This window comes from Panthera tigris, chromosome A3 (assembly GCF_018350195.1).
Source record: "Panthera tigris isolate Pti1 chromosome A3, P.tigris_Pti1_mat1.1, whole genome shotgun sequence".
Lineage (NCBI taxonomy): Eukaryota > Metazoa > Chordata > Mammalia > Carnivora > Felidae > Panthera > Panthera tigris.
The window spans coordinates 120,575,459-120,598,112 of record NC_056662.1 but is presented as its reverse complement, the minus strand read 5'-3'; the positions used below and the strand labels follow the sequence as shown (position 1 = coordinate 120,598,112).

Genomic DNA, 22,654 nt, shown 5'->3' with positions numbered 1-22,654 from the left:
TGGGCTCCGTGCTGAAAGCTCAGAGCCTGGGGTCTGCTTCAGATTCTGTGTCTCCCTCTCTCTCTCTCTCTACCCCTCGCCCACTCATGCTCTGTCTCTCTTTCTCAAAAATAAACATTAAAAAAATTTTTTTAAATAAATGAAAAATAAAAAGTTGGTAAAATTTGATATCACTCGCTATTGCTCTAATTCCAAGTTCTAAGTTAGGTGTTCAGCTACCAAAATTAAAGCAATGATGTGACATTTATTTTCTTCGAACTCAAAGTATCTGCCTGAATAGATACCAAAAAAAGTATAAAATCAAGATCCAAAAAGAATGTCATCCTGAGAGCTTATATTCTCTAGAAGATGACATCAAGAATCTATTTTACCTCATTAGCAGCACAGGTACCACTTAGTGAAGACCCTCATAGAATGAGAAGCACATCAAAAAAACAAATTTAAGGGGTGCCTGGGTGGCTCAGTTGGTTAAGCATCTGACTTCAGCTCAGGTCATGATCTCACAGTTTGTGAGTTCGAGCCCTGCGTCAGGCTCTGTGCTGACAGCTCAAAGCCTGGAGCCTGCTTCAGACTCTGTGTCTCCCTCTCTCTCTGACCCTTCCCTGCTCACACTCTGTCTGTCTCTCGGTCCCTGTCTCCCAAAAATAAACAAACATTAAAAAAAAAAAATTAAGCTGGAAGATACCTTGAAAAATATCTATTCTTACCCTGTCATTTTACAAAATAAGTAAAGATTTAGAGAAATGAAATTAATTACTTAAGGTCAAAAGTTATTGTCAGGTCGCTAAAACATTTAGTGCCTTGCTCTTTCTCTATATAATCAACCAGAGTCTCCATTCTTTATCATAAAAACAAGAAATAGAAGATGAAATTAACTAAATTAGAAATGCTTCATTATGCACTTTAACTCTCTCTCCCTCCGTATATATAAGTTATATGGCTTCCCCTACTAGAAAGTAGCTTCCTCTACTATTAAAAAGTCAAAGTCAGGGGCGCCTGTCAACTGAGCATCCAACTCTTGATTTTAGCTCAGGTCGTGATCCCAGGGTCATGGGACTGAGCCCCACGTCAGGCTCTGCACTGGGCATGGAGCCTGCTTGGGATTTCTCTCTCTCTGTCTTTCTTTCCCTCCCTTCTTCCCTCCCTCTCTCTCTCTCTTCCTCTACCCTTCTCCTGCTTGCACATACACATGTGCTCCATCTCTCTCTCCCTCTCTCTCTCTCAAATTAAAAAAGAAAGATTCAAAGCCATATTCAAGCTCTTATTTTTCAGGATTCATAAATACCCACATAACACATAACAATAATCATTAAGTGTTGGTGGTAATAAAAAGAAACAAAAGAAATTAAAAAGCATCACTGCTTCAAGAAGATATGTGTTATTTTTTGCTAATAAAGGGTTAACAAAATTAGTAAAATTTGGAAGAACCAGAGCTTACTTTTACTTTTTTTTTTTTTTATAATAGTTGGTCAAACAACAGGGGTCATGATATTCCACCGCTCAAACTACAGGACTAACATGAGACATTGACTGGTTATTGCTTTAAACTAATGGCCAAATGGAACCTTAACACTCCTCTCAATCCTTCCCTAAGCCATTCATTAGGCCTATCTCCTAGCAGACTAGTTCAGTTTCTCTGTCTGCACACTCAGCTTCTCATTCAGACCTTGCTTGCTAAGTCACTAAGAAAACCGAAGCAGTCAAAATAGAAGTTCCAAAGACTCTCCACAGCAACTGGATCCACCTGTCAGCATATGTACCCATAATATTCTGTCTTCTCCCTAGTATCAGAGACGAACTATCTAAATCCTATGTAAAGTCATTCTCACCACTCCTATAGTAAATACTATCCCCCCTCTTGCCTATTAAGGACAAAAAAAAAAGAATGGTAATTCTTTCTCAATTTCATCACCAAAATTTCCTTCTCTACGGAATAACTGTCTCAGCTTTTTTAAGAACATAGGTTCTCTTGCCTCCAATCCCCTCAACATCTATCACCTTACCTCAATCCTTTGTATCCTTGTGCAGCAAAACTCTTTGAAAGACTTACCTTCATTAACTGTCTCCAGTTCCTCCCCTCCTGTTCTCTCTTAAGCTAACCATACTCCAGACAAACTTTTTTGCACCCACCACTAAATCAACTTGCTCCCATCAGGTTCACCAATGACCAGCATAATGATAAATACAATGGCCAATTTTCTGTCCTCATCTGAGTTAATTTAGCAACATCTGACAAAGTTAGTCATATACTCATTGTTACACTTCTTCACTTGGCTTCCAGAATCCACTTACATAGTTTTCCTCTTACCTTACTGACTGTTCCCTAGGACAGAGGATTTGATAATCTCATCTAATCTTGATAATCTCATGACTTTATTATCTAAGCAAAAAAAAAAAGCTAGTTCAGGCCTTTTCCATAGACACAGTCCAAGAAAAATAATCTTAGGTTTAGGTCTCAAAGCAGTTTCCTTGAAACGTAGACAGTTAAAATAACATGGAAAACTATGTTGAGATCCATGCCGTACAATATGGTAAGCCACTAACCACAAATGCTATTTTATTTAAATATTTAAAGAAAATTTAAAATCAGTTCCTTAGTCACACAAGTGACATTTAAAGAGCTCAAGAGCCACATGTGGCTAGTGGCTACCATACTGGACACTGCTTAATGGACAATGCAAACACAGAACATTTCAATCATTAGAGAAAATTCAATTGGACAGTGCTGTTTTACACCTTCTTTATTGTTTTTGTGTGGATTGTACATTAATTGTGAGGATTGTGAACGGCATACATGACTGAGGTCCACATGACTAGGGCAATATAGAAGATAATCATTTAATTCAGATAATGGCTTTCCTGTGCTAAAATGAACACAGACTGTGTCTCTTAGAACTAAACACACTCTCCTCGTATGCTAGACCCTAAAAGCTGTGCTTGGACTGAAGTTGTCCCAAACAAAGATAACTGGTGCTTCCCCGTGCTGAAATAGACTGTTCCCACTTCTACCCTTGTCCCCACAACAAAGCACACCTCTACACATTGATACAGTCCTGGAAGCTGCACTTGGGTAATGAAAATGCTGTATATTCTATGTTTCCTATCCTGACAAAGTCAGGTAAATTCAGTACCAAAGTAAAGCCTCTAAGTTAGATAGTCCAAAACTGAGACAACTACAAATGTGGATGTGTAGACCGATTTCAAACTGAAGTATTAACTGTCCTACACAACAGCACCATTGCCTTCATTTCCCCATAATCTTCTACACTGTCCTACTAATCACAGCATTTCACATCTATGTATGTAAACCAGGCATTTTACATGGAGATCTAAATCAAAGCTATGCAACAATTACAAATGTGCATGTGTGTATATTATATATTCATAAATAGCATCTTCTTTCCTTAGGTTATATTTGTATGGATATATGTTATAAATGTTTTAATTATGCTTAAAATGTTAAATTACATAGAAAATATTGTTAAATATAGTATCTTCTCTACATATATCTCTCCCTCTCAAACTTGAGATCCTCGTGAAAAGACAAGTCAATGAATAAACTGGTCCAAACCAAGAATAATAAAAATATCAAGCAGAATTAGGGGAAAAACTTGTATAATATATTAACATTTTACACAATGACTATACATTGTGTAATTATACATTCTTTTTAAAAAAAAATACACTGAAATGAATAATTTTTGCTGCTCTAAATTAAATATGATGTTATGGTCATTTCTATGAAAATTTGCACATTGGGTTCTTATTTATAAGCTCACTAATATTCTAAAAACATTATTTTTATGGGAACAAAGCTATTTTGGCTAACTGGAGACATATAACCTGCCATCCAAGATAATTACTACAATCTGGTGAACTAAAGTAAGCATTTTAGTAACCTAATCAAGAGTTTTCCTGAATAATTATTAATAGAAATAGACTAAATTATTTAATAATTACAAGCTTTTTCTGAGAATTAACCTAAGATATTTCGTAAGCACAAAATTTTAGAAATGAAAATTCATAAAATATCACTCTCACAGTACATACATGGTTGATAAATGGATCACAAATAAATCTTAACACACTGAAAACAAAAACTTACCTTTTGATCAGGCAGGTTGAAAAGGAATTCTCGGTCAAAACGACCCGGTCTCCTGAGAGCAGGATCTATAGAATCAAGTCTGTTTGTAGCACCAATAACAACAATTTCACCCCTGTTATCTAATCCATCCATAAGAGCAAGGAGGGTTGATACTATAGAGCTGTAACAAAAGTTTCAGACAAAATGATAAATTAAAAAAAGGAAAGAAAAAAACTGTAAAAACTGCTGCTTATACTACACTTTATCAGTCTTAAATGCTAATAAAATTATAGCATGAATAAATCTTAACGCAAAATAATGCACAGAAATTATTTTTAAAAGTATTCAAACAATTCATTAATAGACACATAAAGCAAACAAAGAACAATAAAAGAGATAAGGATTCCATCAGAATTAATAATTTTTCTGCTTCAAAGGGCACTATCAAGAAAACTGAAAAGGCAACCTAAAGAATAGGAGAAAATTTTTGCAAATTATATACTTGATAAGGGTCTAAGGTCCAGAATATACAAAGAACAATTACAACTCAATAATAAAAAGAAAATTAACCCAACTTAAAAATAGTTAAAAAAGGGGTGCCTGCATGGCAGTCAGTTAAGCATCTGACTCTTGATCTCGGCTCAGGTCATGATCTCACAGTTCGTGAGTTCAGGTCCCGCATCAGGCTCTGCACTGATGTTGCAGAGCCTGCTCTCATTTCTGTCTCTGCTTCTCTCTGACCTTCCCCCACTTGTGCTCTCAATCTCTCTCTCTCAAAATAAACAAACTTAAAAAAAACTTTTTTTTAAGTCAAAAGATTTAAATAGACATTTCTCCACAGAAGATTTACAAAGGGCCCATCATTAGGGACATGCAAATCAAAACCAAATGAGGTACCACTTTGAACCCCCAGCATGATTATAATAAAAAAGACAGATAATAGTAAATGTTGGCAAGGATGGGGAGAAATTGGAACATTCACACAGTGCTTGATGGAAATGTAAAATGGTGTGCCTCCTTTGAAAAGTCTGACAGTTCCCTCAACTATTAAACATAGAGTGATCATATGATCCAGCAATGTCTAAAAAAAACTTGTACCAAAATGTTCACAGCAGTATTCATAATAACTAAGAGGCAGAAATAACTCAAATGCCCATCAACAGATAAATAAATGTGGTGTATCAATACAATAAAATAGAATTTGTCAATAAAAACAAATGAAGAACTGATAGATGCTATGATACAGATGAACCTTGACAACATTGAGTTAACTGAAAACAGCCAGTCACAAAAGTCCCCATATTGTATGATTCCATTTATATGAAATATCCAATAGGCAAATATACAGAAATACAAAGTATATTAGTGGTTGCCTAGGGTTTAGTGGGGGATGAAGAGGAGATTGGAGAGTTATGGGTAAAGATTAAAAGGTTTCTTTCTTTCTGGGAAGATGAAAATGTTCTAAAATTAGTTACGGTGACAGTTACACAACTCTAGAAATATATTGAAAGCTACTGAACATGTGGTTTAAGTGACTGAACTGTATGATATATGAACAGTATCTCAATAAAGCTGTTTTTAAAAAGAAATACAGGGGTGCCTGGCTGGCTCAGTTAGTAGAGGATGTGACTCATCTTAGGGGTCATGAGTTTGAGCCTACATTGGGTATAGAGATTACTAAAAATTAGTTAATTAAAATAAATATAAAAATCTCAAAAAAAAATCTAAAAGTCTGTTTTAATATATAGCAATCTGGGGGGAGGGGTTATATCTGACAATTTATATGATGTTTAGAGTTCCTATAGAATTACATGTGCATTAGGGGTGCCTGGGTGGCTCAGTCGGTTAAGTGTCTGACTTCTGCTCAGGTCATGATCTTGCAGTTCATGGGTTCGAGCCGCGGGTTGGGCTCTGTGCTGACAGCTCAGAGCAAACAGCTCGGATTCTGTGTGTGTGTGTGTGTGTGTGTGTGTGTGTGTGTGTGTGTGTGTGTGTGTGTGTGTGTGTGTGTCTCTCTCTCTCTCCCCTCCCTTGCTTGTGCTCTCTCTCCCTCAAAAATAAATGAATTAACATTAAAAAGAAAGAATTACATGTGCATTACTATTATCCTTTCAGACAATTTCTTTACAATGGCTACTATTTTAACTAAGTTCAACTCAAAATAATCTTGTGCATATTTTAGAGTAGTTTTTGAAACTATGACTTAAACATTTCTGAATAAATTTGTTACATGTCTAATTATAACAAAAATCAGTTCTAGTAACAAAGGTCTTCCTAGTGTTTCCCAACTGTTCTCATTTATATCCTTTACTCTTACTGCTAATACCTGCCAGAAATAACTTCTCCAATATGCTCAACATGTTAAAGAAATCATTCTCACTCCCAAATAAACTGTTCTAAATGTTTCTCAAAACTATAAATGGAACCAAAATGCTAGAGATCCAGTGTACATGCATATAGAGGATTTGTGCTTGTTCTTTTCTTTTTTTTCTTTTTTTAATGTTTATTAATTTTTCAGAGAGAGACAGAGCCTGAACAGGAGAGGGGCAGAAAGGGAGGGAGACACAGACTCTGAAGCAGGCTCAAGGCTCTGAGCTGTCAGCACAGAGCCCGATGTGGGACTCGAACTCACAAACCCTGAGATTATGACCTGAGCTGAAGTCAGACACTTAACCTACTGAGCCACCCAGGCGCCCCTAGACTGGATAATTCTTTATTCTGAAAGACTGCCCTGTGCATTATGCAATGTTTAACAGCATCCTTGGTCTCCACCTACTATCCAGTTTTGACAATAAGACCTACCCAGGCACCCTGTGCTTGTTCTTTTCTAATTAAATAAGAGAAAATTAATGACCTAAGTGTTTCACTTCAGATATAAAGAGTGCAATAAGCATCCTGAAGCCTAAGTTCATATTTATTACCTCAAATTTTTCCTTAGCACATTCCAATCACAGATAGGCATGTCAAGTGTTTAAGATTTATCAACATTTTAAGTGTTTTCTACAAGGATTTTCAGAAGACAAAGTCTTAAACATGGCCAGAAACAGAATTATAACTTAGCTTAGATTCTACCAACAGTTGTCTTCTTTAAAAAAAAAAAAATCAAATGACCAGCCCTTGGATCAAAATCCTCTAGTAACCCCTATTACGTTCAAAATAAAGTCCAAACTACTTTATACTATATTTGAGGCCTACCTGCCTGCCCTAACCCTTCTCCTACATTATCTTCTAAAAGCATTTTTGTAATTTAAATATGGATCTAAATAAAATGAACTGGAATTGTTTTGTATGGTATGAAGAGGGATCCAATTTTTTCACCAGATACCCAATTCTCCCAGCATTATTTATTGAAAAGGTCATCCTTTCCCAATAGTATTGCACTGTCTCTTTTATTATAAATCAAGCATCTATATATGTGTAGATTTATATATGGCTCTGGCTCTTTTCCATCAGTCTATTTATCAAGACTTCTACCAACATCAAATCATCTTAATCCTAAGAGGCCTTAATAACCAGTAGAGCAAATACTCCCACCTTGTTCTTCCACAAAAGTCTTCACTATTCTTAGTCCTTTTTATTTCCATACAAATTCCAGAATCATTTTGTCAAGTCCCGCCCCAAAAAAGTTGATTCTGAACAGGATTATACTGAATCTATTGATAAATATGGAAGAACAAACAACTTTTAAATATCCAGTCTTCCAACTTATGTAATGGTATTTCTCTCCATTTATTTTATTTTCCTTTAATGTTTCTGAACCAAGTTTTATTCTTCCCCCCAAAACTGTACATGGAACTTAATTTATTCCCGGTATCTTCTATTCTAAGTGAGTTTATAAATAGTAATTTTGCATTTTTATGCAGAAAATTGGTACACAGAAAAACAAAATTCTCTATAATGATTGGTTTAATGTTGCAAGATGCTCATTACTATACTTAAGAAGTTATCTGGGGGTGCCTGGGTGGCTCAGTCAGTTAAGCATCTGACTTCAGCTTGGATCATGATCTCATGGTCCGTGATTTCAAGTCCCACGTTGGGCTCTGTGCTAACAGCTCAGAACCTGGAGCCTGCTTTGGATTCTGCGTCTCCCTCTCTCTCTGCCCCTCCCCCACTCATGCTGTCTCTCTCTGTCTCTCAAAAATGAATAAAGTTTAAAAATGTTTTTAAAAAAGAAGTTATCTAGAGACAGCTTTGGAATTTCCACATGCATAATTATATCACCTACAATGACAACAGTATTGTTTACTCCTCTTCAATACACACACCTTTGTATTGTTTTTTCTTGCCAGACTACACTAACTGGGATCAGTGTACACTGTTGATCAGAATTGTTCACTGCAGCCATGCTTATAATACCTCATATTAAAAGTTTTCATCTTTCAACATTAAGTATGTTTGTTATAGGTTCTTATAGATACCTTATATTCTTCATTCTCTAAGATGAATGATCTTATCAAAAATATTAAATTTCATCCATTTCTTACACATCTATTGAGATGACCATATGATTTTTCACTAATATGATAATGTGATTAATTTACCTTAATTGATTTCTCTCATGTTAAACAAACCTTGTACATGTTAAATATAATCAATTTGGTCATGATGTATTATTATCCTTCTTAAAGCTTCCTAGAAGTCACGTTACTATTTTCTTTAGGAGTTTTATATCCATGTTCACAAGTGAAACTGGGTTCCAATTAACTTTCTCATACTATTCTACGTAAGTTTTTCTTTTTAATTAAGTGTTTTGAAGATATATTTGACATACAATACACTGAACATACTTAAAGTATACAATTGGGTAAGTTTTGAAGTAAATACACACTTGTGAAACTACCATCACTCTCAAAATAAGTAATCTACCCATCATGCTCTTCCTCATGTCCCTTTGTAATCCATCCCTACAGCCCTTCCTTGACCTCTATCCAATACCCAGGCAACAACTGATCTGTGTTCTTACTTACAGATTAGCTTGCATTCCCTAAAATTTTATATGTATGGGATCGCACACTAAATACTCTTTTTTTTCCGGATTCTTTCACTGAGCATAATTATTTTGAGATTCACCACACTGTTGGTTTACTAATAGTTTCTTCCTTTTTATGGCTAAGCAATATTCCATTATATGGATATGCCAAAATTTGTTTACTGAGTCACATGTTGATGGCCATGTGGATTGTTCCTAATTTGGGACTATTATCAAAACAGCTATGAACATTCATATACAAGTCATGAAGATTTTCCCATAGGTTTGTTCCTAAAAGTTTTACACATTTATCTCTTAAGTTCATGCCTTTATCCTCTTAACCTTTAATGCTTAAAGAATCTGACACATCACATTTTGCATTCCTAATATTGCATATCAAGGTCTCCTTTTTGTCCTGACCAATCATGCCAGAGGTTTGTTAATTTTATTAGTTTTTACAAAGAAGCAACTTTTGATTTGTTGATATCTATACGTCTTTGTTTCAAGTTCATATTGTTTGCTATTTTTTGTTTACTAGTAACACTGAATTAGAGTAACAGCTCTTAACAGCAAACAAAATTCTCTTATATCTTTTTGCTGTTTCTTATATTCTGTATATCACTAAACTTTGAAAATTAGTTATGATTTAAGACACAATATATGATCAATTTTTATAAATCCTGTGTATGTTTGAAAACAGTGTCCATTCTATATTTGTCTCAGGTAAGTATACCCACTAGATCATAAAATAAGGTTGTCCAAATAATCTATAGGGCATTAACGTTTTGTTTTTTTTTTTTTTCCTTATTTGGTCTTTTAACTACTCAGAGGCACATATCTCTCACAATGACTGTCAATTGGACTCTGCAGATCTGTCAATTTTTGTTTTATACAATTTGGAAACACAGTCATTAGGGAATTACAAATTCTAAATTGTTACTAAATGACTATTATGGACATTTTATATGAATAAAACCATATAACATGTAACCTCTTATGTATGAATTACTTCACTTAGCATTAAGTCTTTGAGGTTCATTCATGTTACATCTACCGGTACAGGGTACACCCATTCCTCTTCAAAGTGGAATAACATTCCATTGTATGGATATAACACATTTTATATATCCATCCAGCAGTTGATGGACATACGGGTTATTTCCATGTTTTGGCTATTATGAATAACACTGCTATGAATATTCATAACTGAGGTTTTGCATGCCTTTCCCCACAATTTTACTTGGAATCTTTCTATATCTTTCTTTACACATAGATATGTCTCTTATAAACAAAATGTCATCAAATTTTGGTCTTCCCCAGTCTGACAAATTTGTCTTTTATAAAGAACATTTAGGGCGCCTGGGCAGCTCAGTCAGTTAAGCGTCCGACTTCAGCTCAGGTCACGATCTCACAGTTCATGGGTTCAAGTCCTGCATCGGGCTCTGCACTGACAGCTCAGAGCCTAGAGCCTGCTTCAGATTCTGTGTCTTCCTCTTCTCTCTGCCCCTTCCCGACACTCTGTCTCTCTCTCAAAAATAAATAAACATTTTTAAAAATTTTTTAAATAATATAAAGAACATTTAGTCCCTTTACATTTCATGTCATTTTTTATATAATTGGGTTTAAACCTACAATTACATGTTGTGCTGTTTCTCACACTAGTTCTATGATTCCCCTCCCTTTCTTCATTCCATCTGGATTGATATTTTTGTTATTCTATTCCCCCTTACTGACAGTTTAGAAATTATGTTTCTATTAGTAATTACTCTAGAACTTAAAACCTGCATACTTGGATCTCAAAGGTTCCCCTTCCAAGTTTGATGGATGAAGACTTTGCCAGATGATCCCTTACTCTACTTCAGAAAATAACTATAAAACCTGTACATAGTAATACATAAACATATACTTGAAGGAACTGGTGAGTAAACAGAGATACAGAGACTCTGTTGGAAGTTCATGGTCACTTGCAGAAAAGGAGAACATACAGAGAGCAAGCTCCCCCCTCTCTCTGGCTTTCAGCACAGGGCTAAGTATAGTGAGGCAGGTGAGGAAGATGATGTAGGGAAACTCCTTAGCTTTCCAACCTGAGAGTTCAGAAAAGAGTGTGGGAGATCCCACAAGAGCAAGAATAGGTGAAGACATCTCCAAACTCTATTTGCCCACATCTCTAAATGACCCCTAACAAACAAAGGCAGAGGGCAAAGAAACCAGCCACAGATAAAACATTTGAAAGGAGGCCAAAGCTGCCAGCTCTGTAGTTCAAGCCTAAAACAGAAAATCATCTATAAAACAAAGGAAATATTACTCATAAAAGGAAAATAATAAAATACAAAGCCTTCATAAACTAACATTAATAATATCCAGGATGCAATCCAAATTGCCCAACAAATGAAGAACCAATGAGAAAAGAAAATCAAGCAGGCCTAACAGTGAGATGAAACCAGATGTTGAAGAAGCTAACACAAAAGGATTTTAAAGCAACAATCACTAACCTCGATGAAGTAAAACAAAATACGTTTAAATGCGTGAAAATCATACTAGAAAAATATAAATAATGAAAAATAATTAAATGTAAGTTCTACAATTGAAAAATAATTTCTGAAAAAAAATGTGTTGGCTGGACGAAACAGCAAAATGGACATGACAAAGGAAAAAGTAATGACTGACTGAAGACAGATGAATAAAAATTACACAAGATGAAGAGACAAAAAGATTGAAAAAAAGACAAATTAGCAGACACATGATAACCACAAATAGGAGTAAACAGAAAGCCCATACTGAGAGGCATATCACCACTAAGCTGTTAAAAACCAAAGCTATAGAGCAAATATTCAAAGCAGCAAGAGAAAAACCATATATTATATAAAGCACAGGAAGAATGATCCAATTAATGGCTTTCTACTTCTAGGCTATAATGTAGGGGACATAGAATCCTGGTGGGAATCAGCTGACTGACTCAGTAAGTAGAAGAGACAAAGCTGAGATTCCAAGGACCCCAAGAGGACTTAGAGTTCACCAAAAAGAGTACCAGAGAAGAAACCACTGCACAGAAAGAAAACTTAAGAAATAGCCACAGGGCCTCTCCAGACTTCAGCTAAATATTGCACGCATGTGAAGAAATCACTCACAGCTTTGGGAAAAAAACACCCAGAAGGACTAGAAGTAACAGTATTTTATACTCACAAAGAACCAGGAGTATTGCCAGTTCCCAGAAGCCAGATTGGTAAACCTCATGATTCACAGGTCATTGTGTGTAATACACACAAGGACCCTCCTTCATTAGTGGGGAATAGTTAGCTACACTGAAGACTGCTCCAAATCCACGTAACAACTCTTAAAAGCACGATTCAAAAGAATCAAACTGTTTTCTTTTTTTTTTTTATTTTTTTTTTATTTTTTTAATGTTTTTATTTATTTTTGAGACAGAGAGAGACAGAGCATGAACAGGGGAGGGGCGGAGAGAGAGGGAGACACAGAATCCGAAGCAGGCTCCAGGCTCTGAGCTGTCAGCACAGAGCCCGACGCGGGGCTCGAACCCACGAACCGTGAGATCATGACCTGAGCCAAAGTCGGACGCTCAACCAACTGAGCCACCCAGGCGCCCCAATCAAACTGTTTTCAAGTAAGTTACGGTGTCCCCTCAAAAAACTCAAGAATATTTATTTATAATATCCTACCTAGGACTCAACAAGGCAAAAGTTATGTCTGGCATCCAATAAAATTGCCAGAAAATACAGTATATAATAAAAATTAATCAAATAAAATCAATCCCAAACTAAGATGTTAGAATTGGCAGATAAGGACATTAAAGTAGTCATTATAAAGATATTCCAAATGTTGAAAAGTTTCTTATATTTTTCTACAAAAGATACAAAACAGACCCACACAGAACCTGTAGAGATCAAAATAAAAACATGTAAGATGAAAAATATAATGAACCAGACAAAGAACAGATTAAACACTTTAAAAAATTAGTTGACTAAAAGAGCAAAGCAACTTCCCAAAATGAAACACTGAAGAGATAGTTTAAAGCAAACTTAGGGGTGCTTGGCCGGCTCAGTAGGTAAAGCATGCGACTCTTGATCTCGGGATTGTTGAGATGGAGCCCCATGTTGGGCGTGGTGATTAGTTAAAAAATAAAATTTTTTTTAAAAAGTCAAAATTAACTTATCATCAGTGAACTGTGAGACAAGATCAAGCAACTTATAACTGGAGGACCACAAGGACAGGAAAGACAAAAACAAGGGAGACAGATAAATATTTTAAGAAATAATGGCCAAAAACATTAAAACTATGATGAAAACTAGAAGCTCACATATGTCAGGAGCTCATTTCAAGAATGAGAAAAAAAATAAATGGAGAAAACGCTACCAAGGAATATCATTAAACAAACTGCACAAAACAAGCAATAAGGCAGAAAACAACCATTAAAAGCAGTTAGAGGAAAAAGATACACAGCCCAGCAATTCCACTCCTAGGTATCTACCCAAAAGAGATGAAAATATATGTGAACACAAAGACTTACACATGAATGTTCACAGCAGCATTATTCATAACAGCCCAAATTGGAAACAATCTAAATACATATCCAATGTGTGCCTTATCCATACAATGGGTACTACTCAGCAAAAAAAAGGAAAAAAACAGCAACACATGGCAAATCATGGATGCTCCACTAAACCATCATACTCACTGAAAGAAACCAGACATAAGAGACCACATACTGTGTGATCCCATTCACATGAAATGTTCACAAGAGGCAATTTTATAGAGACAGAGATTAGATTACTGGTTGGCTGGAGGGGAAAACAAGGATTTACTACAAATGGACATGGTGGATCTTACAGAGGGAAGAAAAATGTTCTAAAATTGCTTTATTCAAATGTTGTACCACTTGGTATAGTTATTTTTAAAATCACTGCATTTTAGGGGTGCCTGAGAGGCTCAGTTAAGCATCCAACTGACTCTTGATTTCAGCTCAGGTCATGATCTTGTGGTCATGGGATCGAGCCCCACATAACGCTCCATGCTGAGCATGGGGCCTGCTTAGGATTCTCCCGCCCCTCTCTCTCTGCCCCTCCCCTTCTCGTGCTCTCTCCCTCTCTCAAAATAAATGAACTTAAAAAGCTGCTTTAGGGGCGCCTGGGTGGCTCAGTCGGCTAAGCGGCCGACTTCGGCTCAGGTCATGATCTCGCGGTCCGTGAGTTCGAGCCCCGCGTCGGGCTCTGTGCTGACAGCTCGGAGCCTGGAGCCTGTTTCGGATTCTGTGTCTCCCTCTCTCTCTGACCCTCCCCTGTTCATGCTCTGTCTCTCTCTGTCTCAAAAATAAATAAATGTTAAAAAAAAATTAAAAAAAAAAAAAAAAAGCTGCTTTAAAAAATCACTGCATTTTATACTTGAAATGAAATATATAAAAAATGTAATATATATATATGTAAAATGTAATATATATATATACATATACACACACACACATATATATAATATATATATATAACATATATATATAGATATATATATTATATATAAAATATATAAAACTGTTACGGGGCACCTGGCTGGCTCAGTCAGTAGTGAGTGACTCTTGATCTCAGGGTTGTGAGTTCAAGCCCCATCCTGGATGTGGAGATTACTTAAAAAAGAAGTCTTAAAAAAAACTGTTACAGTTTTATTGATAAACTAAATATTGATATTTATATATCAGTGAACTGATATGTAAAATAAAACTAAATAGAACTGCTTTCTTAAAAAAAGTTAACTTTTTCAGACATGGAAAAGGTGAAACAATTTACGTCCTGCAGACCTACTCTGTAAGAAACGGAGGCAGGAGCACCTGGGTGACTCAGTTGGTTAAGCGTCCAACTTCATCTCAGGTCATGACCTCATGGCTTGTGAGTTCAGTTCAAGCCCCACACCGGGCTCTGTGTTGACACCTCACAGCCTGGTACCCGCTTCTGGGATTTTGTGTCACCCTCTCTCTCTGCCCCCCCCCCCCAACACCCTGCTCATGCTCTCTCTCAAAAATAAATTAACATGTAAAAATTTAAAAAAAAACTGCCTGGGTGGCTCAGTCGGTTAAGTGGCTGACTTCAGCTCAGGTCATGATCTCGCGGTCCGTGAGTTCGAGCCCCACGTTGGGCTCTGTGCTGACAGCTCAGAGCCTGGAGCCTGTTTCAGATTCTGTGTCTCCCTCTCTCTAACCCTCCCCCATTCATGCTCTGTCTCTCTCTGTCTCAAAAATAAATAAACGTTAAAAAAAATTTTTTTTAATGTGGGCAGAAAGAGAATTATAGCACATGGAAACAGAGATAGCTACAAAACAAGGAACATCAGGAAGGTAACTACATCAATGAATCTTTAAGGATGATGATGGTTATTAGGATTATTATTTAAATCTCTTCAAAAGGATGTGTAGTGGGAAAAAAAGTATGACAGCAATAGCACAGGAAAGCAGAAATGCAAGCACACTATTTTAAGGTCTTCTACCATATGTGAAATGGCATGTTGTCACTTGAAGGTAGATGATGACAAAGTAAAGACACATACTGTAAACCTTAAAGTCACCATGAAAATAATAAAATGTAACAAGCTAACAAAAGAAGTCAAATGGAAGCATAAAAAAAATATTCAGGGGTGCCTTGGTGGCTCAGTCGGTTAAGCACCTGATACTTGATTTTGGCTCGGGTCTTGATCTCACAGTTCGTGGGATTGAGTCTCTGGCTCTGAGCTGACAGCACAGAGCATGCCTGGGATTCTCTCTCTCCTCAATCTCTGCCCCTCCGCCACTCACGAGCACACTCACTCTCTCAAAATAAATAAACGTTAAAAAAAATATTCAATTAATTGAAGGAAGAAAGAACAAAAAGGAAAAAACAGAACAAAGAACAGATGGACAAATAGCTAACAATCATCAAGATGATAAATTTAACTTTATCAATAGTCATATGGGGGTGCCTGGGTGGCTCAGTCGGTAAGCATCCAACTTCAGCCTGGTCATGATTCCACAGTTCGTAGGTTCAAGCCCCACATCAGGCTCTGTGCTGACAGCTCAGAGCCTGGAGGCTGCTTCAGATTCTGTGTCTCCTTCTCTCTCTGCCCCTTCCCCACTCATGCTCTGTCTCTCAAAGATAAATAAACGTTAAACAAAAAAAAATTTTTGAATAGTTATATGAAATGTAAAAAGCCTGTTTTGGGGGAAATGAGCATATTCATTACTTGGTTTATAGTTACAGTTTCATAGGTATATACATATGTTAAAATATGTCATATGTACTCTTTACACTGCATAAACATTTTGTATGTCAATTATATCTCAATAAAACAGCTTTTAAAAAACCAACAGTGGAGGCACCTGGGTGGCTCAGTCAGTTAAGCATCTGACTCTTGGTTTCAGCTCAGGTCATGATCTCATGGTTTCGTGAGTTCGGACCCTGCATAGGGCTCTGTGCTGATGGTGTGGAGCCTGCTCGGGATTCTCTCTCTCCGTCTCTCTCTGCCCCTCCCCTGCTCACACTCTGTCTCTCTCAAAATAAACTTAAAAATTATAATAAAAAAACTGAAAATCAACAGTAAAATAAAAAGGAGATTCTAAAATATATTCAAAAATTCTTTTTAAAAAGGCAAGAAAGGAGGAGTGCCTGGGTGGCTCAATCAGTTAAGCATCAGACTTCAGTTCAAGTCATAATCTCACGGTTCGTGGGTTCAAAACCCACATCGGGCTCTGTGCTGATAGCTCAGAGCCTGAAGCCTGCTTCGGATTCTGGGTCTCCATCTCTCTGCCCCTGCCCCACTCGCTCGCTGTCTCTCTCAAATATAAATAAACATTAAAAAAAATTTTTTTTAAGGCAAGAAAGGAGAAATAGAAAAGGAAAACAACTGACACAAATAGAAAACAAGGTTGTCCTCCAATCCGAACAGGTAATTACAGAAACATTTACAGACTATATCATCAAAATAAATCAAGAGAGTGTCAGATTACAAAAACACCCAACTACACATTATCTATTTAAAAAACACTGTAAATATAAAGACAGAAAAGTTTATAGTAAATTAATAGAAGAAATGTCCTGAACAAAAAGCATGAGAAGTCTACACTGAACACAGATGAAAACAGATTTAAAAATGAAAAGTTGGGCAACTGAGTGGCTTAGTCGGTGAAGCATCTGACTCTTGATTTCAGCTCAGGTCACAATCTCATGATTTGTGGGTTCAAGCCCTGTGTGAAGCTCTGTACTGATAGCACGGAGCCTGCTTGGGATTCTCTCTCTCTCCCTCTCTCTGCCCCTCATGCGCTCGCTCTCTCTCTCTCTCTCTCTCTCTCAAAAATAAATAAATCAACAAATAAGAATAATTAGACCCAAAAAATTCAGTAAAAAAAAATTTATCACAATAAACTTAAATAAGAAAGAAATAAGATAATCAAGAAAAAACCTACAATTTGTAAACTAAACACACTACTAATCATTGTGTCAGAAAAAATGACATTAGAAATTATTTTGAAGTATATGACAGTGAATATACAAGAGATCAAAAAATGTGGGATGCAGCTAAACAGTGTTTAAAAGAAAACTTACAATTTTCAATGCCTATATTAGAAAAGAATTAGTTTCAATCAAAAAAACTCTAAGCTTCCATTTTAATAATCTGGGGAAAAAATAAAATTAAACCCAAAACAAACAAAACAAAACCCAAGAAAAGTCATGAAGGAAACTTAAGTGCATACTGCTAAGTGAAAGAAGCGAATCTGGAAAAGATTATATACTGTATGATTCCTACTATATAGCATTCTAGAAAAGGCAAAACTATAAATAAAGACAGTTAAAAAAAAAAAAGTCTATGTTACCAAGGGCAAGGGGAGGTGAGTGGTAGAACATACATATATAGGATTTTTAGGGCCGTGAAAATACTCTGTATGACATGATAATGATGTATACATGTCACTATACTTTTGTCCAAATTCATAAAATGTGCAACACCAACGGTGAACCCTAAGGTAAATCTATGGGTTTTGTTTATGATGTGTTACTGTATGTTCCTCAATTGTAACAAATGTACCCACTAGTGAAAGATGTTAATAATAAGGGAAGCTATGGGGTGCCTGGGTGGCTCCTCACTTAAGTGTCCAACTCTAGATTTCACCTCAGGTCATGGGCTCTCAGTTTGGGAGATCAAGCCACAGATCAGGATGCTTGAGATTCTCTCTCTCTCCCCCTCCCCCACTCCCTTGCACACCTGTGTTCTGTTTCTCTCTCTCACTTTCTCTCACTCTCTCTCTCTCTCTCAAAATAAATCCACTAGAATGGATAAAGTTAACAAGAACAGCAAAACCAAACGTTGGCAAGGATGAGGAGCAACCCAAGTTCTCATACATTACAGGTAAGAACATAAAATATAACAAACTTGGAAAACCATGCCAATTTAAACATACACTTACCATAGGACCCAGCCATTCCTCTCTCAGGTATTTACTCAACAGAAATCATAACAAATGTGCACACGAAAATGTGTATGCAAATGTTCACAGTAGCATTATCATAACAGCCAAAAATAGAAGTGAACTAAATCTCCCTCAGATGGATTAACAAATAAATAAATTGTGGTACATATACATACTTTTCCTCCCTCCCTCACTCTTAGTCCCTCCCTCCCTTCCTAACTAAGGATGACTACTCAGAAATGGAAAAGAACAAAATATTAGTATACATGACACAGATCAAAATTTCAAGATTAGGCAACTTTTTCTATAAAAGGCGTGAAACTAAATGTATGTAAACTTTGCAAGCCATACAATCTTTCTCTCACAACTACTCATTCAATTCTTCTCTTGTAGCACAGAAGTAGCCATGTGAAAGGTACAAGCATGGTTATGTTCCAATAAAACTTTACAGAAACAGGCAAAAGGCTAGAAGTGGCCCACAGGTTACAGTTTGCTCACCCTTGAGCTAAGTCAAAGGAGTCTTCCTCAAGGACACAGTTCACATTTTTGTAAGCCTCCTAGCACTTATCCAAAGGCTAAAGCTAACTACTGTGTCAGTGAGTGAGAAGAATCCAACATAATCTGATTAAGAAAAATTACCTATGGATCTGATCTTGTCTGCTGGAGCGAACTGGAGCTAATCCATCTATTTCATCAAAAAATATTATAGAAGGTCTCATCAAATATGCCTAGTATAAAAAGAAAACAAGTGTTATTTAGAGTTTTCATTTTTTACATTTAAGTATTGTATTTTCTTAATAGGTAATATAAGCAAATGTTACAACATGCAGTAATTAAGAAAGATAGAATAAAAATGAAAACTCCTTACCACCCACTCTCCAACCACAAGGCCTCTCCCAGTAGACAACTACTGTTCCCAGTTTGTTTACCCTTCTGTGTGTGTCATTTATATATGTACACAAATATTTTAAACATACTATTTTATTTAATGCATTTTGAACAAAGTATTCACATTGCTTTTACCAAATAACAGTCTATTTTATGTAACTATATATATTTTCATTATTTTTTTTATTTGAGAGAGAGAGAGAAAGAGAGCGTGGACATGTGGGAGAGGGGCGGAGAGGGGCGGAGAGGGGCGGGGAGAGGGAGAGGGAGAGGGAGAGGGAGAGGGAGAGGGAGAGGGAGAGGGAGAGGGAGAGGGAGAGGGAGAGGGAGAGGGAGAGGGAGAGGGAGAGGGAGAGGGAGAGGGAGAGGGAGAGGGAGAGGGAGAGGGAGAGGGAGAGGGAGAGGGAGAGGGAGAGGGAGAGGGAGAGGGAGAGGGAGAGGGAGAGGGAGAGGGAGAGGGAGAGGGAGAGGGAGAGGGAGAGGGAGAGGGAGAGGGAGAGGGAGAGGGAGAGGGAGAGGGAGAGGGAGAGGGAGAGGGAGAGGGAGAGGGAGAGGGAGAGGGAGAGGGAGAGGGAGAGGGAGAGGGAGAGGGAGAGGGAGAGGGAGAGGGAGAGGGAGAGGGAGAGGGAGAGGGAGAGGGAGAGGGAGAGGGAGAGGGAGAGGGAGAGGGAGAGGGAGAGGGAGAGGGAGAGGGAGAGGGAGAGGGAGAGGGAGAGGGAGAGGGAGAGGGAGAGGGAGAGGGAGAGGGAGAGGGAGAGGGAGAGGCCGAATCTCAAGCAAGCTCCATACTCAGCACAGAGTTTGACTCAGGGCTGGAGCCCAAGACCCTGGGATCATGACCTGAGACCAAGTCAAGAGTTGGATGCTCAACAGACTGAACCACCCAGACACCCCTGAGCAATATATTTTAATTAGCTTCCATATAAGTGCACAATAATCTGCCTCATTCTTTATTAACAGCTACAAAATGCCCCACTGTATGGTGTGCCATAATTAAACTAGTCTCCTATGTGTGGACATGTAGGCTATTTTGTTTTATTTTTAAGTTTTTAATTATTTATTTTTGAGAGAGAGAGTAAGCGTAAGCAGGAAAGGGGCACAGAGAGAGAGAGAGAAAGCGTGCGGCAAGCAGCCTCTGCACTGACAGTGCAGATGTGGGGCTGATACAGGGCTCAAACTCATGAACCATGAGATCATGACCTGAGCAGCAATCAAGAGTTGGATGCTTAACCTACTGAGCCACCCAGGTGGCCCTAGGCTATTTTCAATCTTTTCCTATTATCAATAATGCCTGAATAAACATTTGGCCTTTTATATAAATATAGACATAAACACATAAATATAATAAATTCTAAAAGTGGTTCAAAAGGCAAACGTCATTTCTAATATAGTTAGTTATTTTCAAATTGCCTTCCACTGATCACCACCAATATTTAAGAAACCTCACCAAAAATGTATTATCAAACTTTGATTTTTTAGAATAAAAAATATCTCAGTTCATTTTGATTTTTATTTCTACTCTCAATAAAAATGAGCACTTTCATATCTCTAAGAGCCATTTGTACTGCTTTTTTTTTTTTTTTTTTTTTTTTTGTAACATTTTATTTATTTTTGAGACAGGGAGAGACAGAGCATGAACAGGGGAGGGTCAGAGAGAGGGAGACACAGAATCCAAAACAGGCTCCAGGCTCTGAGCTGTCAGCACAGAGCCCGACGCAGGGCTCGAACTCACGGACCGCGAGATCATGACCCGAGCCGAAGTCGGCCGCCCAACCGACTGAGCCACCCAGGCGCCCCTGTACTGCTTTTTTTAATGAAAGTTCTGGTCAGATCTTTGCCAATTTTTCTATTGGATCAATGTTCTTTTGCTTACTGATTTCTAGGAGCCATTCATTTTAAAAATTAAGACCTCTCTCTGTGAAAGGAAATCCAAATATTTTTCTGCAAGGGGTACCATTTATCTTTTGGTTTTGCTTATGATACTTTGTTGCAATGCAGAATCTAAAAATAAAATGTATATAGGGAATCTGTTCTTTGATAGTTAAAACTCTCCCTACTCTGATATTAGGAACAAATCATGAGTTTTCTTCTATTACTTTCACAGTTGTCATTTTTCACTTAAATCTTAAATGTAGCAGCAACCTAATTTGATTTAATATAAATATTAGATTACAAATGTTAAGTCTTTATATTGTATAATTTACTCATATACAGTTTATGTATGTTTCAAAATTACTTACAGCAAATTCTTAGTTCACAGGAAGGACAACCTTCTAAAAACCAGATACAAATTTCACATCTCTCCCTGGTTGATATGCATTAAACCTCCAGTGTTTTCTAATAATTTAAAATGAAGGGCATTTCAATCACAAAACAGGTTTTAGGAGAAAAAAGTTTGTAAAACCAGAATTATATACTGAGAGAAAAAGAATATGGGAACCTGCTGGCTCAGTCGGTAGAAGATGTGACTTTTGGGTCTCTGGGTTGTGAGTTCAAGCCCCACACTGGGTAAATCGATCACTTAAATAAATAAATAAGTGTATTTGAAGCGAAAGAAAGAACAAAGATTTGATCAGCACTTTTATATACATGAAACACATAGCTGTTTTTCAGAACTACAGCCTCGCAGAATTACAATATCAAAGTACGGTATATCTTGTGCCCTTCACTGTGACAAGCACTTTATTACTTCTTTTCTGCGAAATCTCACAGTAGTCCAGTGAGATTAGTATTTTTTCCTGTTTTATAAAAGAGGCAACTAAAATCAGATGTTTTCATTTATTTCAAGTTGCATACTAAATATAAAGTCAGACCTCAGTCATTTTTCTGACACCTAAGACCAAACTCTTGGCCAATATATAATACCGCCATCATTTCATTTAGTGCATAGATCACGTCAATTTAGGAATGTGGACTCATTCAATTAAAAAGACAATAATGAAGGGCACCTGGGTGGTTCAGCTGGTGAAGCATCCAACTTCGGCTCAGGTCATGATCTCACGGTTTGTGAGTTTGAGCCCCACGTCAGGCTCTGTGCTGACAGTTCAGAGCCTAGAGCCTGCTTTGCATTCTGTGTCTGCCTCTCTCTCTGTCTGCCCTCACCCCACTCGTACTCTGTTTCTGTTTCTGTCTTTCAAAAATAAATAAACATTAAAAAAAATTATAAAAATAAATAAGTAAATAAATAAATAAATAGACAATAATGAGGGTGCATGGGTGGCTCAGGAAGTTAAGCATTAGACTCTTGATTTCGACTACTGATTTCAGCTCAGGTCAT

General features: G+C 37.1%; 1 protein-coding gene across 6 annotated transcripts in view; it reads right to left on the bottom strand.

The window, feature by feature from the left end:
* ATAD2B (ATPase family AAA domain containing 2B) overlaps positions 1-22,654 on the bottom strand; it is a 165,482-nt gene that overhangs the window by 76,437 nt on the left and 66,391 nt on the right. For all 6 annotated transcript variants that reach the window (XM_042982418.1, XM_042982415.1, XM_042982416.1 and 3 more), the window contains 2 exons: positions 19,129-19,217; positions 4,106-4,265 (listed from right to left, as the gene is read on the bottom strand). In XM_042982418.1, the coding sequence (XP_042838352.1) occupies positions 4,106-4,265; positions 19,129-19,217 (249 nt within the window). The remainder of the gene's footprint in view (positions 1-4,105; positions 4,266-19,128; positions 19,218-22,654) is intronic.